At 34.3% G+C, this 15,397-nt stretch overlaps 1 protein-coding gene across 5 annotated transcripts in view; it reads right to left on the bottom strand.

Moving 5' to 3' along the window:
• Positions 1-1,417: 1,417 nt before the first annotated feature.
• Positions 1,418-15,397, bottom strand: part of LOC128156641 (uncharacterized) — an 88,146-nt gene continuing 74,166 nt past the window's right edge. For 4 of the 5 annotated variants that reach the window (XM_052818864.1, XM_052818858.1, XM_052818859.1 and 1 more), the window contains 14 exons: positions 15,152-15,313; positions 14,796-14,888; positions 14,131-14,310; positions 13,931-14,002; positions 13,710-13,820; positions 12,995-13,216; positions 11,919-12,030; positions 11,573-11,682; positions 10,058-10,144; positions 8,233-8,415; positions 8,020-8,037; positions 3,327-3,427; positions 2,481-2,836; positions 1,418-2,163 (listed from right to left, as the gene is read on the bottom strand). In XM_052818864.1, coding sequence (XP_052674824.1) covers positions 1,958-2,163; positions 2,481-2,836; positions 3,327-3,427; positions 8,020-8,037; positions 8,233-8,415; positions 10,058-10,144; positions 11,573-11,682; positions 11,919-12,030; positions 12,995-13,216; positions 13,710-13,820; positions 13,931-14,002; positions 14,131-14,310; positions 14,796-14,888; positions 15,152-15,313 — 2,013 coding nt within the window. In that variant the 3' untranslated portion in view covers positions 1,418-1,957. The remainder of the gene's footprint in view (positions 2,164-2,480; positions 2,837-3,326; positions 3,428-8,019; positions 8,038-8,232; positions 8,416-10,057; positions 10,145-11,572; positions 11,683-11,918; positions 12,031-12,994; positions 13,217-13,709; positions 13,821-13,930; positions 14,003-14,130; positions 14,311-14,795; positions 14,889-15,151; positions 15,314-15,397) is intronic. The other variant, XM_052818861.1, reaches the window with a different exon arrangement.

A 15,397-nucleotide genomic window follows, 5' to 3' on the forward strand; every position in this document is an offset into this window, starting at 1 on the left:
TTTAGCTTTTAAGACCTGTGTACAAACATAGAATTGTTAGCAAATCTCTGTATCTTGCTTATAATTCGAAGCAAACACTCAAAAATGGTTAGTAAATAGAAATTGTTAACAATTAAACACAAGAAACATGCACTACATGTATAACAAATAAAGAACACAATTTATTTTTTCGAAATGAATCATATATATATACATGTATATACCTACATATTTCCGTAAGCGATATCAAACTCTATTTAAACTGAATAAACTAGAGAAAATGCCGAGCATCTCAACAAAAACCTATTGCATTAATCTACCATTACGCAAAAAAATAATGCCGAATTACCGATAGAATGAATTGTATTTCAGTACTCCTACATCAGATTTTGCTTAATTTGCGCAGGTAAACAGTTAACGTAACTATTTGATTTACCGAAGTCTCTGTTTGATTTGATACGTAAAAATCACGAAATACAGACGACAGTTTCCAGGTTACAAAGCATAAATAATGAAAACGAAACGAAAATCAGAACAAGCTAACATCAACGTCATGTGTGAAAACTGTCAACGCATTGAAATATTTAGCCTCAATTTACTTCACAAAATCGGCACCAATATATTTTTCATGTTTCAAAAATTTCCCTTCATACGCGAACTGTTGCACAACAAGCAAATTCATCATAGTCAGATCGACCCTTTTTCGTATAATGTCATGGCTGCTTTAAACAAAGAACCTCGTTTTAGAAGTATGGAATACGAGTCTTGGTAAAATGGGTAAGCAAAACCGGGCCGTGGCAAAATAAAAGCCGGGGCAGATCGGCAATCGTCAATTCCAAATACGCATTATTTTGCAGCAATATTTACAGCAAATACAAATATACTGGTCCATCAAATATCCTGAAATTTTAATGAGATTGGCAGATTAATAACTGCTTATCTTTTGTTTTGCCCAGGCCAAGTCTTGTCTACCCATTTTACCGGATGCCGAATCCGAGGCTATTAAACTGATTGAAACACGCCTTTCCTTTATTATTATTTTCGTAATAACTCAGATTTGAAACAGAATTAGACCTTAATTTTTGCAATTTATATTTTCCTTCCCATAAGGATAATTTATGCTAAACTACGTTGAATTGGAATCAGTAGTTCTTGAGAAGAAGATTTTTAAAAATGCACCCTTTTTCTACAGTTTCAAGGTTTTCTCCGCTTTGAATACAGATCGGACTTTTATTTCTGCAATTTATATTCGCCCTCCCATAAGGATGCTTTGTGCCAAATTTGGTTGAAATTGGATAAGCGGTTTTAGAGAAGAAGTTCAAAATGTAAAAAGTTTACAGACGGACAGACAGACGGACAGACGGACGGACAGACGGACGACGGACAAAAAGTGATCAGAATAGCTCACTTGAGCTTTCAGCTCAGGTGAGCTAAAAAGTACATTGTCAGCAATATCAATACAGTGCATAAGATTTAAAAATAATTAATATCATGAGGCTTTCTGTATCACAGTTATCAGGTTAAAATTTATATACCCCTCAAATCCCGAGCAAGCATTGAGCAGTAATACATGAAAGGCCCGTTATTGTTTCTAAATCCTGATAATCTTTGGATTTTAGACACTTAATTTTGTTTGAGTAAGATTTCTATGGAATGTTTTTGTGAACCATAGGCATTTTTTTCAAAATGTTTTAAATCAATAAATATATGTTATCAGCAACAGAAAAGTTATTAATCAAAGTTGTTGTTTTTTAAAAACCTACATACTAGTAAAACAAACACAACAATAAACAGTCCGCCACTGATTCAGTGAATAAAAAGTCACCAGAAAATATTGATACAATATGAACAAAACTTACACAACTGTCAAATTTCTGAGTTTCATACAAAACATTGCTCGTATTTCTAAATTTCACATGACACAATGTTCATATATCTGAGTTTCCTATAATAAAATGCTCCTATTTGTGGAGCCTCCCTATTGCAGCACACACGCCTGGCTTTTCTGTCTCCCGGACTTGGAGTAGTTCCTCTGTAGCCGCCTCGCTGTTCCAGCTACATTAGCCATGCTGGTCGAGGCCGTTGAGGTTGTGCTGGAGGTGGGAGATTGAGGAACACTGCTGCTGGGCGATTTCACCTCCGCATTAACATTACCGTTCTGTTTTGTTGGTGGTTTTTCTTCTCCTGAAATAATTGTATCTTTACATAATGTATTTTGAATTACCTGGTAATTAAGATGAAACATTATTTCTTGAATTATTTCTTGGTTTGAATTCACGTTAACTTTATTTCTGTTACTAAAACAAGAATTTTATTAGGCTTGACCGTAGATTTTTCACCTTATTGTTCTTTCTTTATTACAGTATTGTGCTTTCTTTATTACAATTACATTACATTACATTTACTCTTTTGGAAAAAAATTAGCATATAAAAATCATATGTAACAGCATGCACTTTTAATCTAGCAATGGAACCGAAACATCTGTTTACAAAAGCCCTACCCTTAGTCCTTGTTGTCTTCTTGGTATCAGACGTTTTCCTCTCATTGACCTTGACATCCCTATTCTGCTCTACTTTCACTTTTTCTTCCTCCACCACTGGTACATCAGGCTCCGCCCTGACTAGGGACGGCTGTCTCCCCATGTTGAGGGACGAGACCTCCCGGTCAGGTTTACCCATCAGGGCAGCGGCCTGGGGCGATGATTTGAGCAGCTCCTTGATCAGCTCATCCTCCTTGTTCAGAATGGTCTGTCCCTGCCCATGGACACTGATGGACCCCACCCCTAGCTTGGTGATCCGGTTTCCTTTGGAGTGCTTCTCACACAGCCATGCAACCTTTCCACTAGGTAAGTGACATCTAATGAAAAGAAAAACCCACAGATTCAAATGGACTGTTTGTTACTTCACACATTAAAACAACAAGAATCCCAAATTCATCTGATTAAATACAACTGAATAGAATTGAATAGAGTCAAATCATGCAACCATTCCTCCATTTAGCTCTGAACATTCTCCGATTTGAGTTATAGAAACATTATTGTTATGAAATATCCCAAACACACTCTTAGTAGTACATAATATCTATTCGAAAATGTTTGCATGATTACTGCCATGGCTGCTAAAAATGTTATAAACTTCTTATAACTGCATTATTGTTTTTGATGAATGCAACAGGTGGTTGGAAGGAATATTATAGAGCAATAGCACAATATATACAGGGCAGTGAAATGGGAGACAACTGAAAACATCAAATAGTTTTGTAACCCATCCCAATGTTGATATTTGAAACTCCATTTTTTCCCTTAATTAATGCAGCTTTTGAATGTTCGATCAGGAAATAAACTTGCCTGTCCAGCTGCCTGATAAACTGCTCATTGTCAATGTGTGAAGACACTAGTTTGTGGACGGCGGTGTAAGCCTTCAGGAAGTTGGAGGTACTCTTTCCCTCCTATAAAAGAAAATCAGCAAGATAATAATATATAGGTATTGAAAATCACCTTCTAATTTTTCAGGTTTTTAACATTTAAATTGATGTTTATCAATTCAGTTATTGTAATTATATTATTCTTAAAACATGTACGTATGCAATCAGAGTTCAGTCTTGATAACAAAACTGTGTAAAACTACTTCAGGAAATATTATTACATGTACATCCACACTTATCTTTTTTAATGTTTTCATTTTAGATTGATTTCTTTAAAAAGAAATACACTGTAATTTTACTGGTTCTCTGGCATTAAAACTAAAACGCGTACCAGCAGTTCTACATAATATAACAAATTACATGTACATAATTTGATCAAAAGAATATTATATTTTGTATTACATGTACTATTTCAAGAAAATTACAATTTGTAGACACAGCAAAAAATAACCAACAATTGTTGTTAGCAGAGAACAAATGTCACTAAAATTGATCAACATATGAAATTTAGTGAGCAAATGTTAAGTATCAAACACATGCATGAACTGGGGAAAATAAACATAAAATAAACTATATTCTACCACTAGATATTCTCAATTTACATTTTGCTTTATTATTTCTCATTATTTATAAATACCTCAGGACTCAACTAATGCTCATTCATAAGTATGAAAAATTCCAAAGACTTTATTCTCCTTTGACACACTCCCTCTAGCCTATCAGGTTTCAACAAACTGCTAAAAATAAAGGAGCCTACAGGGGTTTTGCATTGCAACAGACCCAGATGTTACGTTGACAAATTATGTGAGACATTCCAAGTGACTTCTGAATGGAAAAAGGAAGTCAACATTTTCCATTTTAAATCTCCATTAGAAATCTGTTTTGTTCCATTGAAAAATGAAAATGTGACAATGAAGTTATCTTGGATATTTTCCTAATTTCATCTATTTCAATTGCACTTTTTTTTTTTTTTTTTTTTACAGGTATGTGTATTTTCATTAAAAATTGTCCAACTGTGCTTCATAAATATCTTGGGACAGACAATAATACTACAGACTGTAGATTCCTTAATAAACGTGAGAAAATAATATTTGTGTTAATTGCAAGGAACAACTCTATCTCGCTCTTTTTTTCTGAGAGTTTTGAACATGAGTTATAACAAAAAAATTGGCTTTCATGATTTCATATTCTAACAATTTGATAAAAAAAAAAATGAATCACAAAATTAAGTAAAATAAGGAATTTACAGTAATTCATAAAGTAATATTGATATAAAACATAAAAAAAACCTCATAAAACTCTATTTTTAGGCAGGTTTTCTTTAATACTGGAGTACATGGGCTAATTTAAGCATGCGTTGGATTTCAAAATAAGAGGGCCATGGGCCATATCCACCCGAGCAACAATAGCCATACTATAATCAGCTTTATGGAGTCATATACAAAAGGATATATAAACATACATCAAACCCTGAACCCTTTGTGTGGCCTACAAATTGTCCATCAGTCGAAACAATCAAGGATTAACGATATGTAAAGATGCCTATAAGTAAATCCTTATATCATAACATTTGAGTTTTTGAAAATAATTTTGAAAAACAAGTTAAGCTTTCCTGGCCAAATGATTTTTGATTAGAAAATTTTTCAAAGATTTTTTTCTTATATAAAATACTCCTGTAATTATGCAAAAATGTAAAAATGTACCCCCCCCCCCCCCAAATTCCTTGTGGCCCTACCCCTGGGAATCATGATTTGGACAAACTTGAATCTACACTATCTGATGATTCTTACACACAAGTTACAGATTTTCTAGTAAAATGGTTTTTGAGAGGAAGATTTTAATATTTATATTCACTATGTATTCCTTTGCAAAAATTATTTGAACCCGATGGTGGCCTTACCCTACCCCCAGGGATTATGATTTAAACAAACTTGAATCTATACTATCTGAAAATGCTTCCACACAAGTTACAGCATCTCTGGCCAAATGGTTTTTGATAAGCAGATTTCTAAAAGATACCAACAAATTTTAATAATTTTTATTTACTGTATACCGGTTATTTTTGCCTTGTGTAATTTTCGCCCTTTTACACTCTCAAACAGTTTTGCCCCATCTTGACAGCATCTCCCTTTCAGAGAGAGTGTGGCCCTTCATTTTAATAAACTTGAATCCCCTTCACCTAAGAATGCTTTGTGCAAATTCGGATGAAGTTTGCCCAATTAATGGTTCTGGAGAAGAAGTCAAAAATATAAAAAGTTTACAGACAGACAGACAGACGCTGGACAAAAAGTGATCAGAATAGCTCACTTTTGCTTGCAGCTCAGGTGAGCTAAAAAGGCATCAGATAAAAATAAGACATTTGTAGAATTGTTCAGTTTATGTTTGAGGCAAATTTCAACTAGAGGTACTGTGAGCAAGCTCACAATTAATACCCCCCGCTAAGAAAAAAATCATAACGCGTGTATTTTTGCTATTACAGAAAATATTGGATGAATCTATTTCACTGTCCATTTTCTATAAATAACAACTGCTTTATTTTTGAAAACTGTTAATCTTTAGCTTCTAATATTTCCATTAATACAAGACATGACACAGACAGAATTTAGCTTTTTGAAACAATGACCTTGAACTTTCTCAATTGACCTTTGGTCAAGGTCATGACCCACCCTTTAATCCTAAGCAATCTTTGTGTGAAGTAAGAACTTCCAATGTTTTCCCATAAGAAAGATAAGCACCGGACACGAATTTTGCATTTTTTTTTCCAGTGACCTTGACCTTGCCCGAATGACCTTGGGTCAAGGTCATGACACACCTTTAGATCATAAGCAATCTTTGTGTGAAGTAAGAACTTCCAATGTTTCCCCATAAGAAAGATATGGACCGGACACGGATTTTGCACTTTTTCTGCCAGTGACCTTGACCTTGCCCGAATGACCTTTGGTCAAGGTCATGACACACCTTTAGGTCATAAGCAATCTTTGTGTGAAGTAAGAACTTCCAATATTTCTCCATGAGAAAGATATGGACCGGACACTAATTTTGCACTTTTTCTGCCAGTGACCTTGACCTTGCCCAAATGACTTTGGGTCAAGGTCATGACACACCTTTAGATCATAAGCAATCTTTGTGTGAAGTAAGAACTTCCAATGTTTCCCCATAAGAAAGATATGGACCGGACACGAATTGTGCACTTTTTCTGTCAGTGACTTTGACCTTGCCCGAATGACCTTGGGTCAAGGTCATGACACACCCTTAGGTCATAAGCAATCTTTGTGTGAAGTAAGAACTTCCAATATTTCTCCATAAGAAAGATATGGACCGGACACGAATTTTGCACTTTTTCTGCCAGTGACCTTGACCTTGCCCGAATGACCTTGGGTCAAGGTCATGACACACCTTTAGGTCATAAGCAATCTTTGTGTGAAGTAAGAACTTCCAATGTTTCTCCATAAGAAAGATATGGACCGGACACGATTGCACAGACAGACGGACAGACAGACAGACAGACAGACAGACGGACAGACGGACGGACGGACAAGGTGATTCCTATATACCCCCCCAAACTTTGTTTGCGGGGGGTATAAATATATATGTAGCTCTTTTAATATACATGTAGATAGCATAATTGAAATACACATATGATAAAAAAAAAACCCAGATGGTTGAGCCAATAATTAAATGAAAATAAATCTTACTGAAAAGGAGGAGGAGGGGGTTGAAATAATGGCTTTTAATTTTTTAATTGGGTCAGGGAAGGAGGCACGGGGTGTCATAGTTCTATAATTATTATTATTATACAAAATTTATAAAGCGCCATATATAATTTATATTAAATTACTCTATAGCACTGTACATATAAAAGCTATTGGCATAAAAAGCTAAGAACATAAATAATATACCTAAATACACTAAATTTTAAAAAAACTACATACTTATATAACACTAAATTTTGTTTACATGTAAAAATCAATGCTGTATGTACAACCTAGTTATAAAGCAAGTCCTGGCTACTTATTGTATCCATGCTTATTATTTCTGGTTATATGTCACTATCATTCTTACACCTCTCCAGAAAATAAATAACTCAAACCTTATATTGTTTCACAAATATTTACCAAGCCTTTTTGCTGCAAGGGAAGAAAATTTGAACGGTGTAACATGGGTGTGGACACACTGGTGATTGAGATACATGTACCATGAACACAATAACTCCGTAAAGATTTGCATATTAAAAACTGTTAAGATGGTATGGGACACCTCGAGACATTAATGTGGATGAAAAATACATCCCGGTATTCACTGTATTTGACCTTTAAAGCATTTTAAAAATTCTGAAAGGGATCAAAACTGTAAAAAGCTCCAGCATGTTTTGATCTCATGGCAGACACTATAAACTATTATACTATGCTTTTAAACATCAAAATTGTAAAAGATAAAATGTGTAAGATTACAGCTAGTTGATTTCATTTTTTCTTCAAAAGAAAGTACATCGAAACACTGAGGTGCCCTATACCTCCTTATGTAATGCTGCTAATGAGCAATATAATACTGTCTTTTTTATTTGGTGTTGGAATGGTTTCAAATGTGTACAAATTAACACCTTATTGATGACTTATCTTAGCAATTTGAACCATCTGCAAAATTGTAAATAAAATTACAACATAAGTCCTAGATTCACTACTTTAAAAATTCTAAAAAATAAGTTTTGTGAATAAAATTTTTTTGGACTACAGTAACTCTCTCAAAAAAAAATATAAAAAAATCAAAGAATCCCAAATGAATTTAATGAATAATCACATGTAAAATACATTTTTTAAAAAGTAACTTACATAGTCCAAAAAGTTCATGAAGCTTTCTCCCATTTTCCCGTTGAGACACCTCAGTTTGACAGAACTTTGCTTCAGAATGGCGTAGAATCTGGCCAGGAACGGTGCAGCCTCTGTGATGGTGGAAATCACTTCCTCGGCGGTGTTAGTAAACAGGCTGAGGGGCTTGGGGACAAGGTGCCATCCCTAACATAATGAACAGAAATATACAATGAATGATCCAAGGCTGCAGAGAGTTTGCAGCAGCCCTACAAGGACACTGCACCTTCACTGATATGTGTATTTCACCTGATTTTTATATATTTTGATATCATTAAGTTTTAATGACTTCTTCAATATTAACAAGAGGCCCATGGGCCACATCGCTCACCTGAACAATAATAGACACCTTTATGAAGTCATATCTAAAAAAATACTATGGAATCATTTAAATTCCTGGGGTCAATTTTTGTGGATTTTGGATTTTTTTCTTATTCGTGGGGATATATTTTCGTGAATGCATTAGTTTTCAGTAAAAATAATTACTTTTTCTAAATTTGTTTTAGTTCCAGGATGTAAATTCGTTGGGGTGGGCTACCCATGAAAACCACGAAAATTAAGCCAACATGCAATCTAATAATTCCACAGTATCAGGACAATGAATAAGTAAAACAGATCCCATTTTAAAAGATTTCCAAAATTGATGATCTTATGCTGAGCCGCTTTTGTAACTGGATGATTTCATAATTATATCACATATTGAGCATTGCCATTCTCAAAAAGATCTTAAACTGTTCATATGAATATAAACCTACATCACACTTTGAACCCCTTGTGTGGCCAAAGAATTATCCAGGGCCACAGCCTAAACAACTGAGAATCAACAAGTGTCAATAGTAATACTATATACAATATATTTTTAAGAATGATCAAATTTATTTCCTAGGTGAAAATTCCCCCCCCCCCCCCAATTGTAGTCTCATCCTTTTTATGGCCCTCTTTGCAGAAGATAAACATATTGAAATGAAATTTGATGTACAGGTTTATGATAATATCTAGATCAAGTTCCATGTTAGGTACGATCGAGAAATTTTTGACTGAGTTATGCCCCTTGGATGTAAAAAAATTCCAATTACTTGCAGGTTCTGTTCATTTTCTTCGCAGAGGATACAAATACTGTAATGAAATTTGATATACAGGTTTATCCTGATAATATCTAGATTAAGTTTGATTTTTGGTAAGATTGAGCTATTTTCAACAAAATTATGCCTCATGGACTTACAAAAATTGCAGTTTCAGTAATCTGTTCATTTTCTTTGCAGAGGTTGTACTTACTGAAATGAAATTTGATATACAGATTAACCATACTATTATCTAGGTCACATTTAATTTTGGGTACAATCTACCAATTTTTGGCAGAGTTATGTGCATTGGTCTTAGAAAAATTCCAGGTAATTGCAGTTTTCGTCCATTTTCTTCTTTTATGAAGATTTTTAGATTTTTCTCTATATATTCCTTTGTAAAAATTGAACCCCATTGTGGCCCCACCCTACCCCCTGGGGATCATGATTTGAAGAAACTTAAATCTACACTACCTGAAAATGCTTCCACACAAGACTTAATTATCTCCCTTTGAAAGAGACTGAAATGTAAGAAGTTTACAAACGGATGGACAGATGGACACCGTACAAAAAGTGATTAGAATAGCTCACTTGAGCTTTCAGCTTAGGTGAGCTAATAATTTCAGAAAAAAATCTTTATTCCAGGTGTTTTAAATATGTGTGCAGGAAATAATAAAAAAAAAAAACCTACAGGAGGTGGGAGTTAGTGATGGAGAGAAAGCATTTACCTCTTCATGTTCACACAGGAGTCGTACACAGAAGTCCTCCGACTGCCATTCCTCATCGTCATCCTGCTGATCCGCCAACAACACAGCCTGGTAAATAAATAAATGAACAGTTTACAGCCTGACCATACTTGCCAACTGACCCGATTTCGTCGGGTCACACCCGATTTTTCAACCCTTCACCCGATTATTTTTTATGACCCGGCGGGTCATGCTTTTCACCCGATTTTTGTCGAACAATCCGAAAATCTCCCGATTTCCGGATTTGGTTCGTAAATTACGTTGCGCGTTTGACTTCCAGTTATCAACCCAAGCTAAGCTTGGATTAACATAACGCGTAAACAATGCCGATGGCTTTAATAGACACATTATTTAATAAGTGTAATTATTATCGTGAGTTGTTTTGACTAAGCGAAGGTTTAAATCATTAAGTTTGATGGCTTCCAATAAGAAAAGGTCTTCATCGAGGCCAACGGAATCAAAACCAACAAAAAGAAAACGATATTTTTGTCGCTACCTATCAACATATCTGGGAAAATGAATTTCCATAGGTAAAACAAAGTAATCGAGTACAAAACGAGGCTTTTGCGTTCTATGTAACGCACATTTGAATATTGGATTTTGTGCTCAAAATGATCTGACTAAACATTCAAAAACGCTAAGTCATGTATAGAATGCTTTTTAATACACAAGTCTTCCAAGTCGCTTACAACTTTCATGACATCATTTACAGAGTTCAAAAGCAAGGTTAATGTAGCAGAAACTCTTTTTGCATTTTTTTTTTCAGCTGAACACAACCTACTATTTTCTGTGTCAGATCACTTTACGAAATTCAAAATCAGCAACTGTTAGTTAAAATGCTTCTTTGCAATAAAGTACATGTATTACACATAAGTTTTAACACATATTTCTATTGTATATACCTATGAAATGCATGATAAATATATCGTGAATGTCGTTACGCGCTATGACCAGATTTTTTACTTTCCACATCTGGTCATGACCAGATTTTCACATGTTGGAGGTTGGCAAGTATGAGCCTGACAAATAGATCATGAACAAGTTACAGCCTAACAATAATTTACAAGCTATCATAAAGATCATGAACAATTTACTGCCTGAAAAAAAGATCATGAACAATTTACAGCCTGAAAAAAAGATCATGAACAATTTACAGCCTGAAAAAAAGATCATGAACATTTTACAGCCTGAAAAAAAGATCATGAACATTTTACAGCCTGAAAAATAGATCATGAACAATTTACAGCCCAGCAAATGAATCATGAATAATCTACAGTCTGCCAAATAAATCGGGAACAATTTTTCAGCCTAAGAAATAATCATAAGCAATAAATCTTGAACAGTGTCCATCCAAACAAATAGATCATGAACAGTTTACTGCCTTACAAATAGATTGTTTACAGCTGAAAAATGAACAGTTTGCTGCCAATAACAATACTAAAAGGATTGGGAATGAAATGATGATTTAAGAATATAAACAAAATGTGGAAGTTTTACCTTAACTCTGTCTTTGTTTAAGTTACTGGCTCGAGTCAGAATGGATTTGGATGCTGTTTTGGGTCTTTCAACAGATGTTGCCTGGACTTCAGGACCTTTTGGTTTATTGACTGAAATTATAAGCCAATATTAATTGCACTGACCAAAATTACAAGCACAAGCATGTTTTAATGGCATACATGTATTTTTTTTTTTAAATACTGATAAATTTTTAAAATATTTTGACACATTATGAAATAAAGAATAAACTTCTTTATACAAGATGAACTAAATATTACAGCCATTTAAATAAGATGTTACATCCAATATTAATTCATTTTTATTTAACATGACAAAATATATTTACCTGATCGGACAAAATCAAACACAAATAATCGTGGCATCAGTTGAAGGTCAAGCTGTTGAGTCATGGTGATGACATGCCTCATAAATTTTCTTTGAATAAGCTCGTACTCTTCCTACAAATATTTCATCAGAAAGTTTTACAATGGCGATTGTTGAAACGTTAAATTAAAATCTGAATATCACAGATTATGAATTGTACAGTTTTAACAGAATACCCCCCCCCCCCTTAAGGTCGGAATTGGGACCTATGCACAGGGTATTGCTCATCGCTGTCATAAACGCAAATGCAATGCAAAATGTTCAAATATAAAGTTTAGGGAATTACTTATCATAAATTTTTTTAAGTGAAATGAACCCTTAGAATAATGTTCAGAAATATTTTCCTAATAATTTTGCAGTTTCTCCAAAATTAATGTTATCCACGTCATAGTCAACGTCTTACAATGACATCAGTTGAAACTTACATAACAATTGACAAAAAAATGTCTTGAATTTTTTATTGCAGTGTCAATAGTTAAATTTGAAAATATAATTTGCAAAATAAAAACATGCACGATCCTTTTAGTCCTGTGTGAGTGGAAAAGTATCTTTTACAAATAAAATTAAAATTGATTCATAAACATCCTTTTATTCTAAACAATTCTATTTGTAAAATGGCTGGCAAGACACATTTAATAGACCAAACTATGAGGGCGATAGCATGAAAACTATCTCATCAATTTCATTTTAATTTGGCAAAAAGTTTACTTCTACGTTCACCTTCACTGAAAATTAAAACAAAATAGTATGTTTGTAATTTTTTACACATTAAATTGAAAATGATAACCCTTTTTTTCTACATAATCCTATATAAAATGAGGGGGATGATTCGGACATATACGAGCAAAATTTTAGCGCGGTAAAAAGTATCTTGTCAATTTACTTTATATTTTGCACTTAGTTTACTCATAAGATGACCTTTTAATGGAAAAAATTAAAGGAAACCGTATGTTTGGAATATTCTCCCCCGTGTCTCCCTAATAAAAATACTTCATCAACCAAATTGGCAACTGCAAGCTCACTCTACTAAATTAGTACCTGATAAGAATGTTTTTCATTTGTGGCTTTCTTATCACTATATTCCTGTTTTCTCCTCTTTTTAGCATCCTTTTTCTTCTTCTCTTCCGACAAAATTTCATCTGTATATGTTGGCAGAACATCAATCACAAATTTGTGCAGGGCTTCATACCCCTCTGGATTTTCTTTCTGCATGTACACTTTGTTAGCTCCTTTATCGGATCGCCTCATCAATAAACTAACCTAAGCAAGTAAAGACAAAATTTATAATTTCTGCAAACTTTAAAACCCAGAATCAGTCTCAGTAGCTATCCATCCATTGAAAATCATGCTGGATTAAAACCTACAGTTTCTGCTTATTTTTACAGGGTGTATCCTTAGACATGCTGTACAACTGTAGATTTTAGTATCAGCTTTAGATTTTATGGGATGTACAGGTGTCTAATCAAGGAAGAACATTTTTCAAGTGTTATAATTCTCATCAGATAAGCATGCACCATTCAGACAAGTTTTAATTGCTAATCTTGGTAAAGAATGAAATATAAACATAATCATTTCATTTGTACTCTACAGATATGTTCATTCCATGGTAATAAATTCACAATTTATCAACAGACATAAACTTATCAAAAATTCATCAATAAACAGATGAGTAAAATCTACTAGCCCCGTTAAAAATTGAGTACAAGTTTTGTTAAGTTGGAAATTTTTCAATATATTCATCATGCACTCTCACCTCTGACCTCTTCCACTTGTCACCGGTTCCTACCACAACTACCACCAGTGGTAGATTCATGTTACACACAGCAAATCTCAGCTCCATCATGCAGGCATCTGATTCCACATACTGCAAAGAAATGGAAATATGAATGTTGGTGTATTGCATCTAACTTCTAGGATCTTAAATTGGAAACTCAATAATTATATTGATCTCAACATCAGTCTCGACCAACTTACCTCATCTGAGACACAAGCAACAATGACTTTACAGTTCTGAAGTCCAATAGCAATTTCCTGGTAGAGACCATACTGTAATAAAAGAACAACAGTGTAAGAAAAGGCTATCAAAACAAAAGCATAGTAAAATTACATTAAAGTTGCTGGATGAAATTTAAACTTTTTATCTCTCTTTAAAAATTTGTCTGAAAACCACCAACTTTTCCCATCTGTTCAATGTCCAGCCAGCAGGATAACCCTTTCTTTTCCAGGAATTCCTTGATCTTTCTTGGATCTCCGTAGCCCAGGGCTCCATGCCTGGCCTGGGTGCCATTATTAACTGCTTCTTGGGAGTTCTGCCAGCAGTAACTGATGAATATGTCTGGATGGTCTGACTTCATCTGAATTTGAAACAAGAAATATTTGAAAATGTTCATGTAACCACATTTTGTCTAAGATGTTCTTCAGATCCCTTGTGTGATGACCCCCAGGTGAAATGAAACCCAACGTTGGGAATTTATTTAAACCCAGGGTCTGATGACCTTGATATGAAACATTAAACATGGTGTCACCAGGACAACTCATGACCTTTGTCCTTTGACATAAGATAGGGTCACCCTATGGTCAAGGCCTTACTGTGAATTAAATCTGATTATTCCCATTTCAAGGTCGGAAAATGACAGTGCATGGACTGTGCTATTGACCAACCAATCTACATAAGCAAACCAATTTACCTCTTTGGCAAAGAGAATGTGAAGTAAAGACAAATCTTTAAATATAATCAATAACAATACCATCTAAAACAGATGTGCCATACTTGGATGACAAAGAATTTGAATAATTTCCTTCAACTTCAATATGTATAAACAATAGTTATGAGACTAACCATCTCCAACCCAGCAATGTGATCCTCCACTATGTCTTTAAGATCATTGATCTTTGTTGCAAATCTCTCGGGGGTCCTGATCATGCACATTTTCTGTAACAATGAATTCATAGTATCAATATCCAAATTGAATGGTGTATAAAAAAAACCAAAAAAGTAAACTACTTTGACTTTGTATAACAAATATGAAGTCGTTAACATCTATTAAGGTTAAATTTGTTGGCACACAATGAAACAGAGGAAAAACCAACATTCCCCCTTCTCTCTTTCTTGATATTGGGAGTGAAAAAAAAATTACATCCAATTGGGACATGCTATCTCATAATTTACATGTAGATCCAGTTTTCAGAACTTACTGGCTGTCCTATCTTCATGCCGAGTTCCGAGTGCTTCCACTGTAGACTCTCTCTGATGACAGCGATGGCAAACTTCTTGAAGAGCTGCTCCTTGATGTACAGAAACATGTCTCGACACTTCTCATCCTGCTCAAACTGGTCAGAGACGCAGCAAACCACCACCTGAATAATTTAAACATAACGAATCTTAACATTCTAATCACCACATAAAATGGGTAGATAGAGGGTTGATTTAAGGAAATTTCT

Source organism: Crassostrea angulata, chromosome 7 (genome assembly GCF_025612915.1).
Source record: "Crassostrea angulata isolate pt1a10 chromosome 7, ASM2561291v2, whole genome shotgun sequence".
In the NCBI taxonomy this organism is placed as follows: Eukaryota; Metazoa; Mollusca; class Bivalvia; order Ostreida; family Ostreidae; genus Magallana; species Magallana angulata.